The following is a 20,982-nucleotide window of genomic DNA, read 5'->3' on the forward strand; positions in this document are numbered from 1 at the left end:
AACTGTATGGCTGAATTTGCATCACACAGATATCGCATGTGATGTGTATAGCAATGCGTTGCGAATAGCATTCAATGTCTGGCATCGCATAAGTGTGAACCCAGCCTAAAAGCTAAATATCAGTTGAATCATTTGAGACCTTTACATTTCTAGTTACATAGTTAAACTGGTTGAAAAAGACACAAGTCCACCCAGTTCAACCCACAGAAAAAATACCAAAACACACACAAATTGAAACTTCTATATACATAATATATACAGAGTGGAGTCTCCCCACTGGTTCCAGGAGAGGATTCTCATTGGGCAGTGGAGGAAACCCAACCAGTGGCTCATTCAGGCCTGTATCTACCCCGGAAGGCAGATTCTGCCGCAGAGGATTCTGGGAGTGGGTATAAGTTTGAGGGGAGCGCATGACGCAGTGTCTTTGGCGGGAAGCAGAGTCCCAGGAGGGAGAGTACAGCTGTCTCTCCTCCTGTCAGAAGGATTGGGTGTCTTGAGTGGCTGCCTGAGAGTCCAGAGAGAGCTGAGCTGAGCTGCAGAGGGGATCTGGTGTGCCGAGGACCAGCGGAGAAAGAGGGGTTAAGTTCCAGGAAAGCATTCCAAGTTCATGAGTACCAGATTGTTAAAGTCAAAGTTCTAGCACAGTTCAGCAAAACAGTATCTTCAAGCGCCCGGAAGCGTTGGTTGGCATTCATCTGGCGTCAAGACAGCGCTAACAGGCATTTTTCTATCAAGTGTCCCAGTTAAACCTAGTTGAGCCAGAGGAGTATCCCACTCATTCCCTTCTCCCATCCCCATTATAAAATAAACAAAACAAACAAAAGATGCCGGAATGGTCATTGTCTCTAATCTCCCACTTGGGCATTCAACTTAAATGTGTTGGAAATGTTACCGGTAACAATGGCAGACCCATATCAGGCTCAATGCCTGTAAATATTGCTACATACATAATATACCCACAATTGATCCAGAGGAAGGCAAAAAACCCCAATAAAGAATTCAGTGTGAAAAAATCAAAATGGATCAACAGCAATTCTGTTAGCTAACTTTGCAAAACAAAACTGACTGTATACAGATTTGTTGGGTAAATAAGATTCCCTCTGAATATGCTCATTAAGATGATTTAAAAAGAGGATAGATGTACTTAACACTAATTTAATAAATGATTTTGGCTAAACATAGAGTAACAATGTACATTGACCTGACGCAGTCAGCCAAAATAAGTTTTAATAGGCTTCCAACTCAAAGCTGTTAACAGTTCTTTATACCGTATTATTATATGAACCAAAATATGCTAATAAAATTGACACCAAAATACTTGAACTGTACTTTGTTAACCAATTTTAAAAGTGAAAGGGATTATATATACTTAAAGCTTTTGTTAACATATCATATACAGTAGTGCTGCACAATTCCGGATAAAATGAGAGTCACAATTTGCTAAAATAAAGATCACGATTCTCGACGGAACTTCATCTTTCACATTATACAAAAAATTGGGCTAACTTTACTGTTTTGTTTTTTTTTTTTTTTATTATTATTAATTCATTAAAGAGTTTTTTTTTTTTTTCAAAAAATTGCATTTGAAAGGCCACTGCGCAAATACAGTGTGACATAAAATATTGCAATGACTGCCATTTTGTTCTCTTGAGTCTCTGCTAACAAAAAATATATATATATATATATAATTGTTTAATGATTAATTGTGCAGCTCTTGTGTACAGTATACCCACACATGCCATTTTATTGTTGTTTATCTTATTGTCATTAAAAATTACCTTTCCATTTCAACCACTAACCAGCGATAATATTTTTAAATCTGGGGGTATTCTGTACCCTATTTACATACACAAGGTTATCAGAAACCAAATTTCCTGATGGATTAGCTCACTACTTTTCCAGGAATTTGCAATAAACATAAGGTGAACTTTTAAGGCATTATTTATTCCATTCTTAGGATTATTACAGTGAGCATCTTATAATTGGTTTCTCTCTGGTCATACATCTAAGGCTAGGTTCACACTATTGCCAAATGGATGCGGGTTTCCCTACGTCCAATTCGCATGTCAGGAGATTGTGACCGGCTATCTATGGAGCCAGTTCACGTATCTCCAGAGCAGCTCCGGTGCGAATTGCACAGGAGTCCTGTGTGTCTTCTGGTCCATTTAAGGTCCGAATTCAGCCCAAATTTCGGACTGAAATCGGACCTGAAACAGTGAACAGGGACGCACTGGACCCCTGCTGAGAGTCACTTCGTGCGGCAGTGTGTACCCAGCCTAAAGGGGTACCAGGGATGCATCCTATCACAACACTGGAACTGAGCAAACAGTTATTGAAAGAAGGCCATTCCCCATGCAGCCCCTGAAGGAGTTGGTTGAATACCCAGCCTCAGCAACTCAGCAAATTTGCAATTGATTTAACTAATACACTTGTAATGCATATAATTTTCTTGAAGAGCATTGATTAATTCTCAACAAAAGTGGAGTTTTGCTTTAAATAGGCCACATAAAGGCACTTAGACACTTAACACAAATACATCACCAGTTATGTGTTTAGCCTTTTGTATTCTGGATATCTTTAAAAAGATTAACCTTTGATAACATTGAAAGGTAGGATTGGCAATTAATAACACCTATTAATTCAGAAGATCCAGTAATAGTGTTATAAGTAGCAAGCTATTCCAAAAGTGACTTCATCTGTGCCTGCTTTAACCCACAACCATTGTCCTAGCTATTTCATAAAGAAGCTTTTCCCATCAATTAAAATTCCATATCCTCGACTTGCAGCGTGCTAATAAAATAAAAAGCCCTGTCTGCAATCAATACACATTAGCATATTTCTCTGAATTGGATTGAAACTCTGTAGCTTAATTATTAGATTTTGGCTCTACAAGATTAATCAGGCATAGCTTATCACACCATGACTATCCAGTATGATAAATCAAACCTGCAGGGCCCCTTATGATGGCTCTCTAAGGGCAAATAAAAAGGTGAAGAGGGGAATTTTCTGCTGAGAATCAGGATTATCTCATTCTAAAATATGTGCAAAGATAATTGTCTGCTGGGAAAAAAAATATATATGTGAAGGAAATGGAAGTTTATGTGACAGTTGTTGATGTCACATTGAAGACAAGTAAGTTACGTTTATGAAGATATTCCCTATTGTAGAGCATGGCTACAGTATTGTACCATCTGTTTCTATAAAGATTGTTGGTCTTTTTTCACAAACCACATCTTGGAACAAAAAGAGGCATTACTATTTTTATACAATATTCAACTATATTCTGACCTTGAATAACAGCTCCAAATAATTCTGTTTCTGATTTCTGAATCGTCTTTTTATTACAGATAGCTCAGTACACAGGCTTCCATCTCTAACTGAATGGTTGAAGGTAGAAAGCATGTTCCAATAAGGACCCCAATCAGAATGAAAATGATCAGGTTCTAAGTCTTTGCTGTTTCTTTCCCTGTATGTGACCTGCAGCAGCACCTGTGATGAATGATGAAAATCTTTTCACAGCAGGTAAAAGCAGTTTCAGCTCAAAAGGAGGTGGACATGGTAGGATTTAGCGTTAAATCAGAATGCGTTTAGACCAATGGCTACCATGTTGCCCGGACTCACTGAAATGTATAATTTTATACTGGAGGCCAAAACGTTTTGGGAGAAGAACACAACAGCTCAGCGGGGGGGAGGTCGCTGTACTAATGTTGGATCATTAGTACAGCGGCTCTGACCAGAGCTTTTAGTTTATTTTCCATTCAACTCGCTGGGTTGAAGGAAAAAAAATAGACTATTAGGGTGTACCAGGTTTAAGGCTATGTTCACATCTAAGTGGTTCACAGTGATGTAACCCAATCAGCTAACACAGAGAAACTGCAGTAAACATAGTAGTACTGCAGTACTGTGGAAGTACTATGCACTATGGAAGACACATCCTGAATTCAATTGGCCATTCAGCCAAGACAGTTTTTCTAGTTTTCTTAGCAAGTGTACCTATTGTGAATGATGTCCCAAAAGTTACAGGATGTGAAAGGAACCCCTCCCCCTCTATTTTTACAGTTTTTTTCTGGTTAACGGTTCCTGTTAATGGATGTAGGTACAGCATTTTAGATTTTACCTTTTCCCTATATCCTTAGTATGATATCTATACAACACAGCAAGCTACATATGCATTTTGTTTTGCTGAATTTGTGCTATTTGACAAAATAAAATGGCTTTTATTTTCAGGAAAGAACACCAAAATGCTCACAAGAAGTAACAGGAAAATGCTGATTTATGTGTATTAAAGTGTATTTCTACTTTTGCAGCCAAATTGGGATAACATACAGTATCTCATAAAAAAGAGTACACCCCTCACATTTTTGTAAATATTTTATTATATCTTTTCATGTGATAACACTGAAGAAATGACACTTTGCTACAACGTAAAGTAGTGAGTGTACAGCTTGTATAACAGTGTAAATTTTCTGTTCCCTGAAAATAACTCAACACACAGCCATTATTGTCTAAACTGCTGTCAACAAAAGTGAGTACACCCCTAGGAGACAATGTCCACATTGTGCCCAAAGTGTCAATATTTTGTGTTGCCACCATTATTTTGCGGCATTGCCTTAACCCCCTTGGGCATGGAGTTCACCAGAGCTTTACAGGTTGCCACTGGAGTCCTCTTCCACTCCTCCATGATAACATTACAGAGCTGGTTGATGTTAGAGACCTTGCACTCCTCCACCTTCCATTTGAGGATGCACCACAGATGCTCAATAGGGTCTAGGTCTGGAAACATGCTTGGCCATTCCATTACCTTTACCTTCAGCTTCTTTAGCAAGGCAGTGGTTGCCTTGGAGGTTTGTTTGGGGTTGTTGTTATGTTGGAATACTGCCCTGCGGCCCAGTCTCTGAATTGAGGGGATCATGCTCTGCTTCAATATGTCACAGTACATGTTGGCATCCATGTTTCCCTCAATGAGCTCACCTGGTTTCCATCACACACGCTTGACACCATCTGAACCAAAAAAGTTTATCTTGGTCTCATCAGACCACAGGACATGGCTCCAGTAATCCATGTCTTTAGTCTGCTTGTCTTTAGCAAACTGTTTGTGGGCTTTCTTGTACATCATCTTTAGAAGAGGCTTCCTTCTGGGACAACAGCCATGCAGACCAATTTGATGCTGTGTGCGGAATATGGTCTGAGCACTGACAGGCTGACCTCCCACCCCTTCAACCTCTGCAGAAATGCAGGCAGCACTCATTTATCTATTTCCCAAAGACAACTTCTGGATATGAGGCTGAGCATGTGCACTCAACTTCTGTGGTCGACCATGGTGAGGCCTGTTCTGAGTGGAACCTGTCCTGTTAAACTGCTGTATGGTCTTGGCCACCGTGCTGGAGCTCAGTTTCAGGAACTTGGCAATCTTTTTATAGCCTAGGTCATCTTTTTGTTGAGCAACAATTCTTTTTTTCAGATCCTCAGAGAGTTCTTTGCCGTGAGGCGCCATGTTAAATTTCCAGTGACCAGTATGAGAGAGTGAGAGCGATAACACCAAATTTAAAACACTTGCTCCCCATTCACACCTGAGACACTGTAACACTAACGTGTCACATGACGATGGGGAGGGAAAATGGCTAATTGGACCCAATTCGGACATTGTCCCTTGGGGGTGTACTCACTTTTGTTGCCTGCGGTTTAGACAATAATGGCTGTGTGTTGAGTTATTTTGAGGGGACAGAAAATGTACACGGTTATACAAGTTGTACACTCACTACTTTACACTGTAGCAAAGTGAGGGGTGTACTCACTTTTGTGAAACACTGTATATTTTATATTTGTTATGTGTTCCCTTTCACATAGCATAATCTGTTCCCTAACTGCACACTGCAACAAATCAAAGTGCTATAAAGTCCTATGTAGAAACCTTATACAAAGAAAGAAGTAGAATAATAAGGCATTTTTTTTTATAAATATCCTTAGGTATGCTGCGTGAATAGGAACACATGACAAACATAGAAGGATTTCCTCAAATGTGATGACAAATGTGGAGATACACTTTAAGGCTGGGTTCACACTAGTGTGAATTGGATGCGGGTTTCCCCGCATCAAATTTGCATGACAGGAGAGTGTGCCTGGCTCTCAATGGAGTCGGTTCACACAGCTCCGGGGCCACGGAACAGATTGCACAGGGGACCTGTGCGTCTCAGGCCCCAATTCAGGCAAAAATTTGGGCCAGATTCATCCCTGAAATGGAAAATGGGGACGCACCGGGCCCCTGATGTGTGAACCCAGCCTAAAAGTATACAAAAAAGAGAACGAAAATGATTACAACTATAATTTTTAAATGTGCACAAATTTTCCTATGTGCACAAATTCACAAAATCATGGCATTTTACAACATTCATTCATTCATTTCACAATCTAAAAAACACTAAAATAATTTTACAGACATTCAAAATAGCATAAACAAGTTTTGTCAGAATTTTTCCCTATATACCTTTCTCTAAAATATTTTAAAAACACTTTGAAAAGGGATCCTAGCAGGGTGTATCTGTAAAGGAATATATTCAATTGAAACCATGTTGGACTTTACATTTCCACAGCAGCTCTTCCCTGAGGTTTAACAGTAAATTTTCACAGCATCCCTCTCTCTCTCTATATATATATTTTTTTTTTTTTTTATTTTTTTTAAGATTATCTGGAACATCAAGTAATCCTGAGGGCAGTACAAACAATGTCAATGCTGATTAGTTTCTAGAATTCTATCGGGGAAATGCCTACTTATCTTGGACACTTATCTGTGATGTGAACCCATAACATAACATGGAAAGAATAGAAATGACAATTCGCACTGTGTGGCTTGGAATTTGTTTCCTGACAGCACAATTCTCAGTTGAGCAAATGCCTCTCAACAAATAGTTATGATCTTCTAGTGAATTTATTCTCCCCACAAAAAAATGCTAAGCAAAGTTCTATTAAAACATAGCAATTGACCTATGATGGGGACATCTTTGGATAAAAAAAGTAAAGGAAAAGATGGAAAATTTAATAAAATTGGGATGAGCCTTATAGCTACACTTGAATAGAATCACAATCACCAATATCCCAAACAATTTCTTAAAACCACTGTAGAGTATGTTGAGTTAGCGTTATGATTGATATAAAATGAAAAAAATTGTATTATAGCAATGTTATTTTCTTTAACATTTGTTTTTTTAATTACATTACATTTAAGTGGATATTGGAGAATTCTAATTTGGACACGAGGCTGAAGTACTTAGGTGGGCTCACTGGAAAAGGGAGGTCAAAGTGGTCCTCCTCCTACAATAATTTCTAGCTGTCCACAAAGAATACAGCATTGTTGCCAACTGGGTGGATAACATGAACCTGTTCAATGCCTTATAAATCTCTTGGCAGTTAATGTGATTCATACATTTATGCTGCAACTGTGCATTTTATTGTAATACACATTTTATTTCTAGAATACGTATTGCTTGTGTATGATAGGAACAGACATCGCCCTCTTCATTTCGATATAGCAGTGAGACCAAAATGAAGTAGTGCACTGCCTATGCCAACATAATTTATGTAGGACATACCTACAGAAAATATGCCAAGCCTTCTTAGGATTGGACTGCCAGTTTGGAAATTTTAGTGGAAGGACTGGTAATTCTGTAATTAATTATGGCAATATATAAGCTATTCAAAATCAATCAACCTTGTTTTAAATAAGAAACAACATTCACTGTAACCTATATATATATATTGCAGGATAACTGCAAAGGGCGGTAATCTAACAAACTGCACTTTGAACCTCATCAATACCCTCTGCAATGCAATTTTTAACCTAACCAAACCCTTAGAATTTAGAGGTTCTAACATCTTATTTTGAGCAATAGCTGTTGCAATTGTTCCTCAGCTTTCCTAGGGATTGAAATTCGGGCAACTGTTCCATTAGTACAGCATTAAATTGTCTCTCTATTAAAAATACTTCAGGCAAGTCAAAATAAATATATACACTATATTACCACAAGTATTGGGATGCCTGCCTTTGCACACACATGAACTTTATTGGCATCCCAGTCTTAGTCTGTAGGGTTCAATATTGAGTTGGCCCACCCTTTGCAGCTATAACAGCTTAAACTTATCTGGAAAAGCTGTCTTCAAGGATATAGGATTGTGTCTATGGGAATGTCTGACCATTCTTCCAGAAACGCATTTGTGAGGTCAGGCACTGATGTTGAAAACCCCAAAGGTGTTCTATCGAGGTCAGGATTCTGTGCAGGCCAGTCAAGTTCCTCCATCCCAAACTCACTCATCCATGTCTTTATGGATCTTTCTTTGTGCACTGGTTCGCAATCATGTTGGAACAAGAAGAGGCCATCCCCAAACTGTTCCCACAAAGTTGGGAGCATCAAAAAATTGTCCAAAGTGTTAAACGCCTTAAGAGTTCCCTTCACTGAAACTAAAGGGCCCAAGCTCAACTCCTGAAATACAACCCCGCACCATAATCCCCCTCCATTAAATGATTTGAACCAGTACACAAAGCAAGATCCATAAAGACATGGATATGGAAGTTTAGGGTGGAGAAACTTGACTGGCCTGACCTCAACCCGATAGAACATCTTTGGGATGAATTAGAGCACAGACTGCGAGCCAGGTCTTCACGTCCAACATCAGTGCCTGACCTCACAAATGAGCTTCTTGAAGATAGATCAAACATTCCCATAAACGCACTCTTAAACCTTGTGGACAGCCTTCCCAGAAGAGTTGAAGCTGTTATAGCTGCAAAGGGTGGGCCAACTCAATGTTGAACTCTACGGACTAAGACTGGGATGCCATTCATGTGCATGTCAAGTTCATGTGGGTGTACAGGCAGGCTTCCCAATACTTTTGTTAATATAGTGTATATATATATATATATATATATATATATATATATATATATATATATATATATATATATATATATATATATATATATATTATAAATATATATACACAGTTAGACAGAATACACCACTTAGATCTCTATAAAGCTCTCAGCCCACGTATATTGAAGTTTTTCTCTCTGATAAATTGCTTATTTAGTTCTTAAATTCACTGTTGCTTTAGTTTAATTAACATACTGTCAAATAATCCTATACTATATCTTCACACGCATAACTTATAACCTATGAAAACGAAATTTTTATTAGCAGGTAAAATAGCCTTCATTTTCTGAATACCACTACAAAAATACTAAGACTTTTGGAAGAGAATAATAAGGTTTGCTTTTGTATAGCTAAACAGAAAACAGCCAAAACCCTCAAATGCCTTTAGCCATCAGGAACCATTAAAATTAATTTCTCCTAGAGTCAATGCTGTTTGCAAATGACTAGACCTTTTTTTTTTTTTTTTTTTTTTATGGTTCTTTGAGAAAAGGGCTCACAGTGAGAATCAATGCTTTGTATATCACAGGTAGGAAGAGTCCCTTCATTATTAATTATCAAGAGAAAAAGAAACATAAGCTAGAATACAGAGCTGCAATTATTCCACTCTGAGGTCCTCATTAATTTGAAAACTTCTGTGGTTGCAACACACTCTGTTACATTTCCCTACTGTTCACACCACTGTGTCCTTCCCATTCTTGACACCTCATCGTTTCTTTCACCAGACTGCCTGTAGTAACCATGGCAATGCCTGAAGAGTCGTTACTCTCATAGGAGAATCACACTACTTCGTGATATGGAAAATAGCCTATTGAACATATGCTCTGAACATCTCATTAGCAACGGTGTCCAGAAATATTCCCCATCTTGCCTTTCTAATATGGAACCTGTCTTTAGCGATAGGTCACACCTCTCCTACCCATCAACTTTCATCAAGGGCAACTCTTTTGGTGCAGAGAGATCAGCTGTCATGTCTGTTGAAGTTTTAAGCAGATGAGGAGAGCAAAAGCATGTGTTTATTTCGTGGTACAGAAAGCAGGACTGGAGTCTTGCCAGTTTTAGCCTCTCCCAAGCACATGGTGTTATGTTTTGTATAGCCACAGGCATCTGGCAAAGGACAAAATAAATAGAAAAGCAAAACAAAGAAAGCACCAAAGTAGAACACAGAGGTCAACTCTCTGTAATTGTTCGCCAGTAATCATGTTACTAGAACAGAGTTTTGTACAGCAAGATTATTTTCACTTTAATACAAAAGCAGGAATAATTTACCATGTGATTATTCTCTTTTCAAGTGATGCTTTAAAAAATAAATAATAATAGTTGTACATCTCGGGCACAATATAAATTATGGCTAGCGCCAGCATGCAGGTGCCACCCTGCCCTATGCTGAGTATCAATAAACAAACAGGGCTTCATGCAACAGCATCTAAACCATCCAGGGCAACCAAACTGTAGCTGCCATGTGCAAAGTGTAGAGTAAAGCCCCGTACACACGTAAATTGTCGGCCAACGTCAGGCTTGTTAGTATGATGCTTCCGACAACCAACTGTGACTTTACGGCCGAAAAAAATCTGGTGTGCATGCTATAAAATTTTTGTTGGCCAACAACAGAACGGCCGATTGTTCCTCAGTCAGTACAGATTTCGGCAGACAAAAATCAGATGAGCAAGACTGGGCATGCTCAGAGAAGAAAAAACACAGGGAAAGTCAACCATCACATGACATCACTTCTGAAGTTGGTTTTTGTTGGCCAACAAAAGTCCAGTGCAAGTCTAGAGCACATTTCAACCAACAAACAACACTGGACAAAAGACGGCCGATCGGTCGGCCAACAATATGTGCGTGTGTACGGGGCTTTACATGAAAAGTCTGGCTCCCTAAGGCAAATCAAAAACATCTTCCACACACTGTTGATTTCTGATACTACGCAACACATATTTTGATAGCCAATTCGCCTGATTGTACATAATCTTTCAAATGAACCACATAGTGGAGAGTGCGAAACTCACCTGCTTCTCAGACATGATAAAGAGCTGCTCTTCATTCTTTGTAAATGCCATATCCCGCAAGATGGGACCGGAATCCACCACTTGTATGGTTTCATATTGGAAAGCTCCAGTGATAGGGCCATCAACACGTATCTGAAACAGATAAAAAAAATTATGTAATGCAGGTATAATTTAGAGGAAAAAAAAAATCTGTAAGAAAAACAAATTTAAATAAGAAAATCTGTGTACACCATACTAGTGTGAGAATGCACTGAATGCAGCACATGTTGCTTTTGCAGAAAGTAAAGTACAAAGTTATAACCATGAGTATACTGCTGACACAGCAGATTAAAGATGATTGAACAGTCTCTGGCACAGGCAGACATCCTAGAATTTATTACATTTCAGCTGAAGCAAAAAAGAGAGCGTACCACAAAGAAAGCTAAAAAAAAATCTACAAGTGAACAAAGTATTTAAACCATATAGTGCTGCCATGTGATTATATGGCCTTATGTTTGGGTCTTCCTGAACATCTAGAAGACAGAGCCCAGCCTAAAAGCCATTTTAAACTTTTTTCCAGTATTCTATTTTGCATAATATATACAATGTAAATAGGGTAAAAACTGTAAATCCATGAACGATTACACAGCACTATTTTTTCTAATTGGGCTGTATATGTATACTAACAATGATCACAGTAGATGGCATCACAGTCAAATAAAGGGAATTGGTAGCCTATGTCACATACTGTTCCATAAGGCTACGTTCACATGTAGGCGTTTTTGGGGCGTTTTTCTGCTCTAGGATCAGCTCTCAAAACGCCCAACAAGACAAATCCTATTCATTTCAACGGCCCCTGTTCACATCTAAGCGTTTTGACGCCGTGAGCAAAACGCCCAACGCTCAAAAAAGTATATGAGCTTCTTTTTGGGCAGATTACAGGCGTTTTCCATTGGTCTCTAGTCAATCTAAAAATGCCTGCACAAAAAACACCTGTAAAAACGCCTGTAAAATGCCTGCAAAAACGCCCATAAAAACGCCTGTAATAGCAATGCCAAGATGTGAACGTAGCCTAAGACTTTTTCATAATAGGAGCTCCAATGATGTACAATAAATCAGAGCTGGAGTTTGTAACTTGTAGACCTTAGGTTGCTCCTGTGTGTAGCCACTGCCAATTTTCCTGTACTTTTTTTGTACAGATAAGGTACTGTCACACTTACAAGTTAGTACTGCGGAGGATTTAGTAATAAATAATTATTTCACATGCTACATCATTTTTTTAGCATACCGTACTCTCTACAAGAGAAAGAGGCTGGTACATCTGAAGTAAGTTTTGGTGGTTGGATGTAACCGGAAGTGGACATGGGTGCTGCAGGCTAGAGGTGGCCTATGCACTTGGTGCTGGGACACACACATTAGGCATGGTGGTAATGTATCCTCCTAGGATGTATCTTGTGAGTTTGCCTTTAATGTCTTTAGCTGTAGAAAAACTGTTTCTGCCTGCCTCCTCTTTTCTTTATACGTAAAAGCATCCAGTAAAAAAAAGCTGAGATTTAAAGGCAAGCCTTTTTTTTTAAAGGTCCTCCTGGTAGGTCCTGGGCAGCATGCACCTATTGTGAAATCTGGCTCTACTTTGGTATTTGAAGTACTTAGTAATTTCTAAATAAAGGAGGGAAAAATACTCTATTTCCAAATGTCTAATATAAGGTCCGTGCTGTGATAAAGGAGGCTGCTATCAGAAAGGCTGATATACAAAAACCCTATGGAACCATAAAGACAATCACCTGCACTCTGATTGTGTGACACTGCAGGTGATTATCTTTACTCTGTATTTTTAGTCTTCTCTACACATTGCAATTGTACAAGTAATGTAAAGAAAGCTTGAAAAAAAACTTCCACTGTCACCCCAAGTACATTACCAACTACAGACTGCACTAGGTGAATCACTAAGAAACTTAAAGTTCCAAAATGTTAAATAGAGGTAAAATGAAATTTCACTGCACTGAGCTCCAATTGGCTGTCCTTGAGCTAGTAGCTATTATTAATGTTACTATTATATTCATATTGGCTCTAAAAGAGTCAGGTAAGTCACTTTTTAAAAAATATTTGTCAGCACTTTTTAAAGCTTGACTTGCCAAAAATGTCTCATAGTCCCTAATCAGTTTATAAGGATGTAAAACTCAAAGTCATGAAAGCATAACTCTGCAGGGAAACCCGCCTGATTGACATTAGGTTAGAAATGGAAATGACCTCTAAAACATTATGGACAGAAGAAACTGCAGAAGAACAGGAAAAACCATGAATCGATGTTTTAATAAAGATATCCAATGCTAAAATATGAAAGATATAAAGATATATTTCAAATCAATGAATGTGTTAAATAGTATTTTATATACTGTATATATATATATATATATATATATATATATATATATATATATATATATATATATATACACACGCATATACTGTATAGATCAATAGAACATGTAATGTGATTAGCTTCATAATTCTTCATACTCCAACAGAAGAAATGAATGTTCTAATTCTCATGTCATTTCAATGTTTGCACATGTAAACTCATTCTAGCCTTTGATTTATTCTAAGCTCAATTCACTGTATATGATATACTGAATGTATGTCAATAGTCTACATATATTATACTGCAACTAAATAGTAGTAAACATTTTCCATTGCAGTAAATGTTGTTTAAGTGACATTAAAGTATATGTAAACCCAATAAAACAGATACGCTTTAACATGTTAAAGCGGTAGTAAACCCCACTTGGTCATTTTTACCTACAGGTAAGCCTATAACAAGGCTTACCTGTAGGTAAAATGAATATCTCCTAAATGTGCACCGTTTAAGATATATTCACCCTGGACGCAGCCAGTTATTTATTATTATTAATATTCAGGGTTTCTATAGCGCCAGCAGTTTACGCAGCGCTTTACAATGTTAGAGGGAGTTAGAGGGAAACAATACAGTTACAATACAATAAAATACAAGAGGATTAAGAGGGCCCTGCTCAGAAAAGCTTACAATCTAATAGTTATGTCACCGGCGCATGCGCTTTGAAGGTCCAGCATACCTTGCCAGACCTTCAGAGCTTTGTGCCGGAACCGAGGGCTCCAGCTCGCACTCACATGAGTGACGTCATCATGGCTCAGACCAATCACATAGCCAGAGTGTGCAAACCCAGAAAAAAGACCGGGGGAAGATATATACGTGCTAGTATTCATATACGTGCTAGTATGCAGGTGTTTTTTTTTTTTACTACTTTAATATAATTTCAGAAGTAATTTTCATTATTTTCACTTTGTAGCTTTCATTGAAATACTTCCCTTGTCCGTGCCCTTCCTGTTATAAGATGACAAATTTCTGCCCTGGTCTCCAAATTAGGCTCTTGCATTTCCACTCATTCATAATGATTTCTTAAAAGACTACAAGTGGCACATATCTGTGCACATTGCACTGGCATGGTCCTCTGTTGCCACTATAAGGAAACCTGCCCTAAGAAATGTCATGTAGTCATAGCAGCATGCAGTGTAGTGCATGTATGTAGGCATGGAATGGCTACAAAAGGCAGCAGGAGATCAGCATCACTGACATGCAACAACAGATGAAAAATTTGAAAATTTGTATTTTATTGAAAAATTGTGGGGATTGTTTGTATTGTTTAGCGAGTAAAATGTCAGTTAGGATTTGAATTTACTTTAGTTATGTTATTAATAAATACATTCTTACTGTCTTGCTTATTATGAGAATTCTATGTTGCCTATAATGACACCAAAAAAAAAAAAATACGTCAAAGAATAAAAAATGTATATGTGTAGAATATAACTTAAATGTGTATAATGACACAACACATGAAACACAGTAAGCTATATATGCAGGTAAGAATTGGGCAGAGTTTGGTCACATCAGAAGAGAAAGTAAGATGCCTATTGAGAGAACATCTGCTTTGCGTCTAGCTTTATGTTCTCAAGTTGCCTCTAGTGAACCAGACCTTAGTCTCTAACCTGAAAAGCGCTTCACTGCTGCCAGTAACTGGCTTTGCTGCTTTGTTTTTACGGATGGTTGAAATGGCTGGTGCACAGGACAAAAGTGTTCTTTCAAATGCTTGAGTAAAAATTTCCTTGTGTGTAACAGACCAATAGTGGAGAGCACGAGGGATTTTCTTGGAAAAGCTACATACAAAAACGAGATGCCAAACTGAAACCTCTTACTTCAATAGTCTATAACACTACATAAATGTGTTAGTCGATTTTTAAAGCATTGCAGGTTATGACTGAGCAGTGTTGCACAAAACCAAACAAGCCAATCATTTATTCATTTAAAGATCTAGTTATTACAATTTATATGAAGACAGTTAATATCCGATTAGCTGTTATGATTTACCTCACAGGCATACAGAATGATTTTTGGTGAACAAAGTGGAGTTATAAAACAAGTATCTAGACGTACTTTCCTGATATTTCACATTGAGATTTTGTATTTATGACTAATGTTGAGCGAACCCGGACTGTATTATTCGGGTTCGTACCGGATAATTGGATTTTTGCTACCCGGACACGGACCCGAAAACTTTACTGTATGTTCGGGTTTAAAATCCGTGTTCGGTAATTTTATTTCCTGTTTTGTATGTAATGGCGCACTTTTAATGGCGGGCTTTCAACAGCCAATCAACAAGCGTTTAACTGGTGTGCGCCATCACAGCCATGCCTACTAATGTATTAGTAGCTGTGATTGGCCATCTGAAGCATGTGACCCAGGTCTTTATAAGCTCGAGAGACACAGCGCGGTGCGTCATTCTGCTGTAGTGTAGGGAGAGAGCACACATCATACGTGCTGGCTGCTGCTGATTAGGGACAGACAGGGAAAAATTGTGCCCGAAAAGAATGCAGGGACAGGTCGGAGTGTAGGCAGGGAAAGATATTTGAGCATTTTAGGGACAGGCTGGAGAGATTAGGCAGGGTCAGATAGGAGACACAGGACAGAACAATCGTCAGTTAGCGATCTACATCGATTTTGCTGTGTGGGGGGTGGTACAGTGAACAATCTTTTTACCCTCACTTGAGCCCACTGAGGAGGAGGAGGAGGGAGAAAAAAAAATATTTTTATCAGTCTGTTGTGTGCAGCGTTCAGCTATATTTTACTACAGATTGCTGTTCTAATCTGCTATTTAAAAATTACAAATTTAAAGGGGAATTTTTTTTAAGAGCACTTGCCATGCTCTTAACTACATGTTGCTGGCATTTGCAGCACTCTAGCCCTTTCCATTGTTTTTTTTAGAGGCATTTGAGTGCCTGAAAGTTCGGGTCCCCATTGACTTCAATGGGGTTCGGTGTCCGGGTAAAGTTCGGAAAAAGTCCAGGACACGGACCCGGACTTTTTTTTCAAGTTCGGCCGAACCCGCCGAACACGGACATCCAGGTGTCCCCTCAACTCTATTTATGACTATACTGGTCCTTCGGCCAGATTTGATTTTCCAGATCAACAGAATTATATATAGTTGTGTAGTGCGGTGATGTTGACTGGATTGAATTTGGAAAGATTTAGACAGGTCCTCACACTGAGGTCCTCACACTCTGATCAAACGCAACCTGACTGTGGCTGTGTGTGGTTATTTTAACACTAATACACTCAAACCATGAAAATTCTCCTTAACTCCATTCTGTTTGGGTTCTATAGACAGCTGGCTGGAAAAGAAGCTGTCAGACCCATGACATTTACAACACAGAACTTTAAAAGAAACATAAAATTTAGCAAACTGATCATCGTGATCCACAGTATGCAATGAAACTGGCAGAGGTGGATCAGGAGATTCAGAGACTTTACAGATCACAATTTACAAATTATCAGTTTACCAGGATTCATTAGTATGGATCACATATCCATTGAAGGCCGTAAATTACAACTTGTCCAATCTGCCTCAATCTATTTGGATAAATCAAAACAGTCCAAAATCATGAGTATTGAGACTCAATACTCATGATTTTGGACTGTTTTGGTTTATCCAGCAAACATTTGGAGTATAGTAGGGACGCTTTTCATTTTGCACTCCAGATTTTTTTATTGGCATTTATATGCATAATTTATATATATATTTTTGCTTTGTATGTCTTATGCACTGTCGTTGTACACAGGTTTTTGATATGCATTAGGATTAGTGCACATGTTCACAGTTTTATTTGATTTAATGCACTAAATTTCATTTTGTTTGGGTTTTTACTCACTGATATCTGCACAGCACACTTTATATATATTTTTCACCATTTTTTCTCCTGGTATTCAGGAAGTCTTACTGTAAGTGCAGCAGTCATTATTTTTAGTTGGCTGGCACATCCTTTTCTCCATTTTAACACAATAATAACATTCTCTTTTTTATTTTTCTGAATATTTGCATTGACTATAGCTGCAAATAAGACCATTAAGTAAAAAAAAAAGCATTTCTACAAAATATTCCAATCATTAAAAGGTATTAACTAACAGAGGGCTTTAGGACTGTTGTTAACCATTTTATCACCAGACACTGCTGTGCTATTATACGTGAATACAGCACAATGAAAACAGCAGGCAAGCAAACCATGAATGGATATTTCCACCTCCAATATCACCTGCCTGGGTGGCAGGGCTGTTTTACAGCAATTTCAGACTCAGAGAAAGGTTAAAATGACTGTTAATTAGAATGTGTCATGATGGAAAAGGCCATTCAAAAAGTTAACAGTTCTGTCTCTCTATTTTCTTGTAATTGAACTCTAGAGTCTTTAACCGATAGCAGTGCATTAATGTCAATAATTTCCTCCCTCTTGCTGTTTATGCAGCAAAGCTCGCTCCTTATCATGTGTCCTTCACATAAGAGATTAAAATGTAATGTGACATATACAGAAAACTTTACTTTACCGAAACACAGTAAAGTATAGCACCAACTTAAAGAATTACCGAGGGCACAGAAATGCGATTGTAGGCCATGTTAAACATTTAAAGCAAATCCGTGTTTTGCACATGTAAGGTGACTCACTAGGTTTGCTTTAAAACGCCCTTACCAAGTAGCATATTATTACCTTCCCTTTATTTCCCTTCCTCATTGTTCTGTTCTATCAACTGAGAGCAAAGAAAGCACACTCTGTGTAAGCTTCAAGTTGCTCTCTTCTTGCACCCATTGGGCCAATCACCAAGCACCGGTGCTGTCACATGTATGTCACATGATCCTCCATACCTAGAAGCACTAGACATTTTCTTTATTCCTGGTGGCTAATTGGGGAAGCTAAGTAATGAAGGAAAGGTGAGTATGTGTTGCTGGACTGGGGGCTATTTATAGAGAGTACAGCAGCCTGGAATTCAGGCAGGTGAACTGGTCAATTTTTTGGTGGCTCCATGAACTGCAAACAGGCTTGGTTCATGGCGATATCAAACCAATGCCAAAGACACAATTCTAAAGCCCATCAACAAGGACCCTAGAGGTGATTATGGCTAGCAGGAAAAAAAATATAAAAAGGAATGTTGCAATAGGACTTCATATCTAAAAAATAGTGTAGCAGGATTTCCAGGCATTGGGCCTGATGTGGGTCTGTCATGGTTACCGGAAAGGCCAGCAGCCCCTTGAATACCCAAGTGTGAGATTTGAGTCAAAGACCAGTCCGGCATCTTTGGTTTGTTTTGTTTATTTTATATTGGGGATGGGAGAAGGGAATGAGTGGGATACTCCTCTGGCTCAACTAGGTACAAATGGGACACTTTGAATAAAAATACCTTTCAGCGCTGCCTTGGCGCCGGCTGCATGCCGACCAACGCTTGCTGGCACTTGAAAAACACTGACTTGCTGAACTGTACTTGAACTTGACTTCTGACACTCTGGTTAACTCAAAAGTCCCGAATACTGCTCCCTCCAGTCCTTGCTGACTGAGGTAGCCTCTGTATACTGCTTTTTCTGCTGCAACTCTCAACACTGTACACTGCACACTGTACACTTTAACACTTCAGGGCCCAACCGCTGGTGCCCCCTCTACACTTCAGGGTCCTCTCACTAGGCACCCCCTCTACATTTTAGGGTCCACACACTGGCACCCTCTTTACTCTTCAGGGTCAACACTGGCACCCCCTTTACACTTGCTCCTGCACCGGCTAGCTAGCTCCTGGATCCCTAGGACCTTCACCGGAGTGGTCCCTTCTCTCTAGGCAGACCCCCAGGGGCAGTTTACAGTACTCACAAACTGTGAATGCTTTCCTGAAACTTGACCCCTCTCAGCTCCGCTGGTCCTCTGCAGCAGCTCAGCTCAGCCTTCTGTTCCCTCCAACTAGGCAAGCTGCCTGGGACACCCGATTCCTCTGACAGGAGGAGAGACAGCCATACTCTCCCTCGTGGGACTCTGCTTCCCGCTAAAGATGCTGCGTCATGTGCTCCCCTCAAACTTATACCCACTCCCAGAATGCTGTGCGGCAGAATGTGCCTTTCTGGGGTAGATACAGGTCTGAGAGTGCCATTGGCTGGGTTTCCTCCACTGCTCAATGAGAACCCTCTCATGGAGCACAGCGGGGAAAACCCCCAATCTCAACAGCCACACCTTGGAGACATGACAGCCCAGCTGAAAATCATGGCCCTGCTGATAAGCAGACAAGGCCCACTATACTTTACCTAGCACCTACCTTGTAGGGTGCTACAATAGTATGGTATACTTTCCATACCCATCTATTAATATGTTACAAATGCACATTCACAAAACACGCAAAGTTGGGTCAAAGTAAATAATTTATATAAAAGCTATATTACTAGGTATAAGTCCTTTGTACATTGCATCACAATAAATAAATCTCAATTTAAGCTTTTCTCCTCTGTGTTGTCAGCAATGATTTACTAAAGGCAAAAAGACTGTGCACATGCAAAGTTGCACTCTGCAAGTGCAGTTGCTCCAGAGCTTAGTAAATGAGGAGAAGCTCTGCTGACTTCCATAATCCAATCATGTGCAAGCTAAAAATGCTGTTTTTTTAAATTATCCTTGCACGTGATTGGGTATTTTTTGCAAAGTGGAGCTTTACCTTATTTACTATGTACTGGAGCAACTGTACTTTGCAAAGTGCATAGTTCTTTTTTCCTTTAGTAAATCGACCATATAGTGTAACATAGTGTAACCTGAACTTCAGTAACCTACACTAAAGTCTTTCTAGGCATGCTAGTCAGACATACTTGAGTTAATAACAGTCTTAAAAATATCCATTTCTTTTATAATCTGACTATTGTGTACATATACGTGTATTGGAGCTGGTAAGCTGTAGGATAGGGTACACTAAATTGTATTCTAATCCAATGTCAGAACATTATTATTATGATGATGAATTCATGCTGTTTCATTGATTTCAGTTCCATTTTCTCTGACTATTGATCTGGCCATTATGCCCAATTTTCCTTCCACAATATAAGATTGTTATGAAAAGTCTGCTAAAAGATTATTCTGGCTTAAATGTTCTCATAGTCAGAAACAACTAAACAGCAGGGTCTCACATTTTAAAATCTCATTTCTAACTTTCCAAAAAAGCAGCTTTTACTCATAAGCCATGATGCTTTATATAAATTAACGACAGCAGCACTATTTTTTTTATGCAGATGCCACTCTTATTTCACTGGAGTGACTCCATTAGTAAACTCTTCTTCTACACTTCTTATGCCTTTGAAATTTGAAAACAGCATATGCAAATGGTATAAAACATTTCCTAAGTTTTAGTGTTAAGATTTAAAACTGTATATAAAGCCAAAACTTTTTTTTCTTGTGAGTGGTTAGAACAGTCTTTTTTTTTTTTTATTGCACCCTGGACCAAAACTGGGGAGATTAACTCTTTAGACTAAAAGTAGGGAAAACCCCAAATGTTGAGTTATCAATGGAAAAATAAATCATGATAGGTAGTTCAGCTATTTCCAACTTCATTCAAAATAACAATGGTTTCCGCTTTAGATACGCTGTCAAATGTAACTGTACAAAATATAGAAATACTAAAATAGCCAATGGCTGCCATCTAACGTTATTTGTTTGAGATGAACTAAACTAATTATGTTCCTAAATACAGAATAATGGACCCA

General features: G+C 38.7%; 1 protein-coding gene across 3 annotated transcripts in view; it reads right to left on the reverse strand.

The window, feature by feature from the left end:
* The window catches only part of PLXNA4 (plexin A4), a 965,210-nt gene that overhangs the window by 447,107 nt on the left and 497,121 nt on the right, over positions 1–20,982 (reverse strand). For all 3 annotated transcript variants that reach the window (XM_082255302.1, XM_082255301.1, XM_082255300.1), the window contains one exon: positions 10,928–11,059. In XM_082255302.1, coding sequence (XP_082111428.1) covers positions 10,928–11,059 — 132 coding nt within the window. The remainder of the gene's footprint in view (positions 1–10,927; positions 11,060–20,982) is intronic.

This window comes from Pelophylax lessonae (assembly GCF_965119305.1).
Source record: "Pelophylax lessonae genome assembly, chromosome: 4".
NCBI classification, from domain to species: domain Eukaryota; kingdom Metazoa; phylum Chordata; class Amphibia; order Anura; family Ranidae; genus Pelophylax; species Pelophylax lessonae.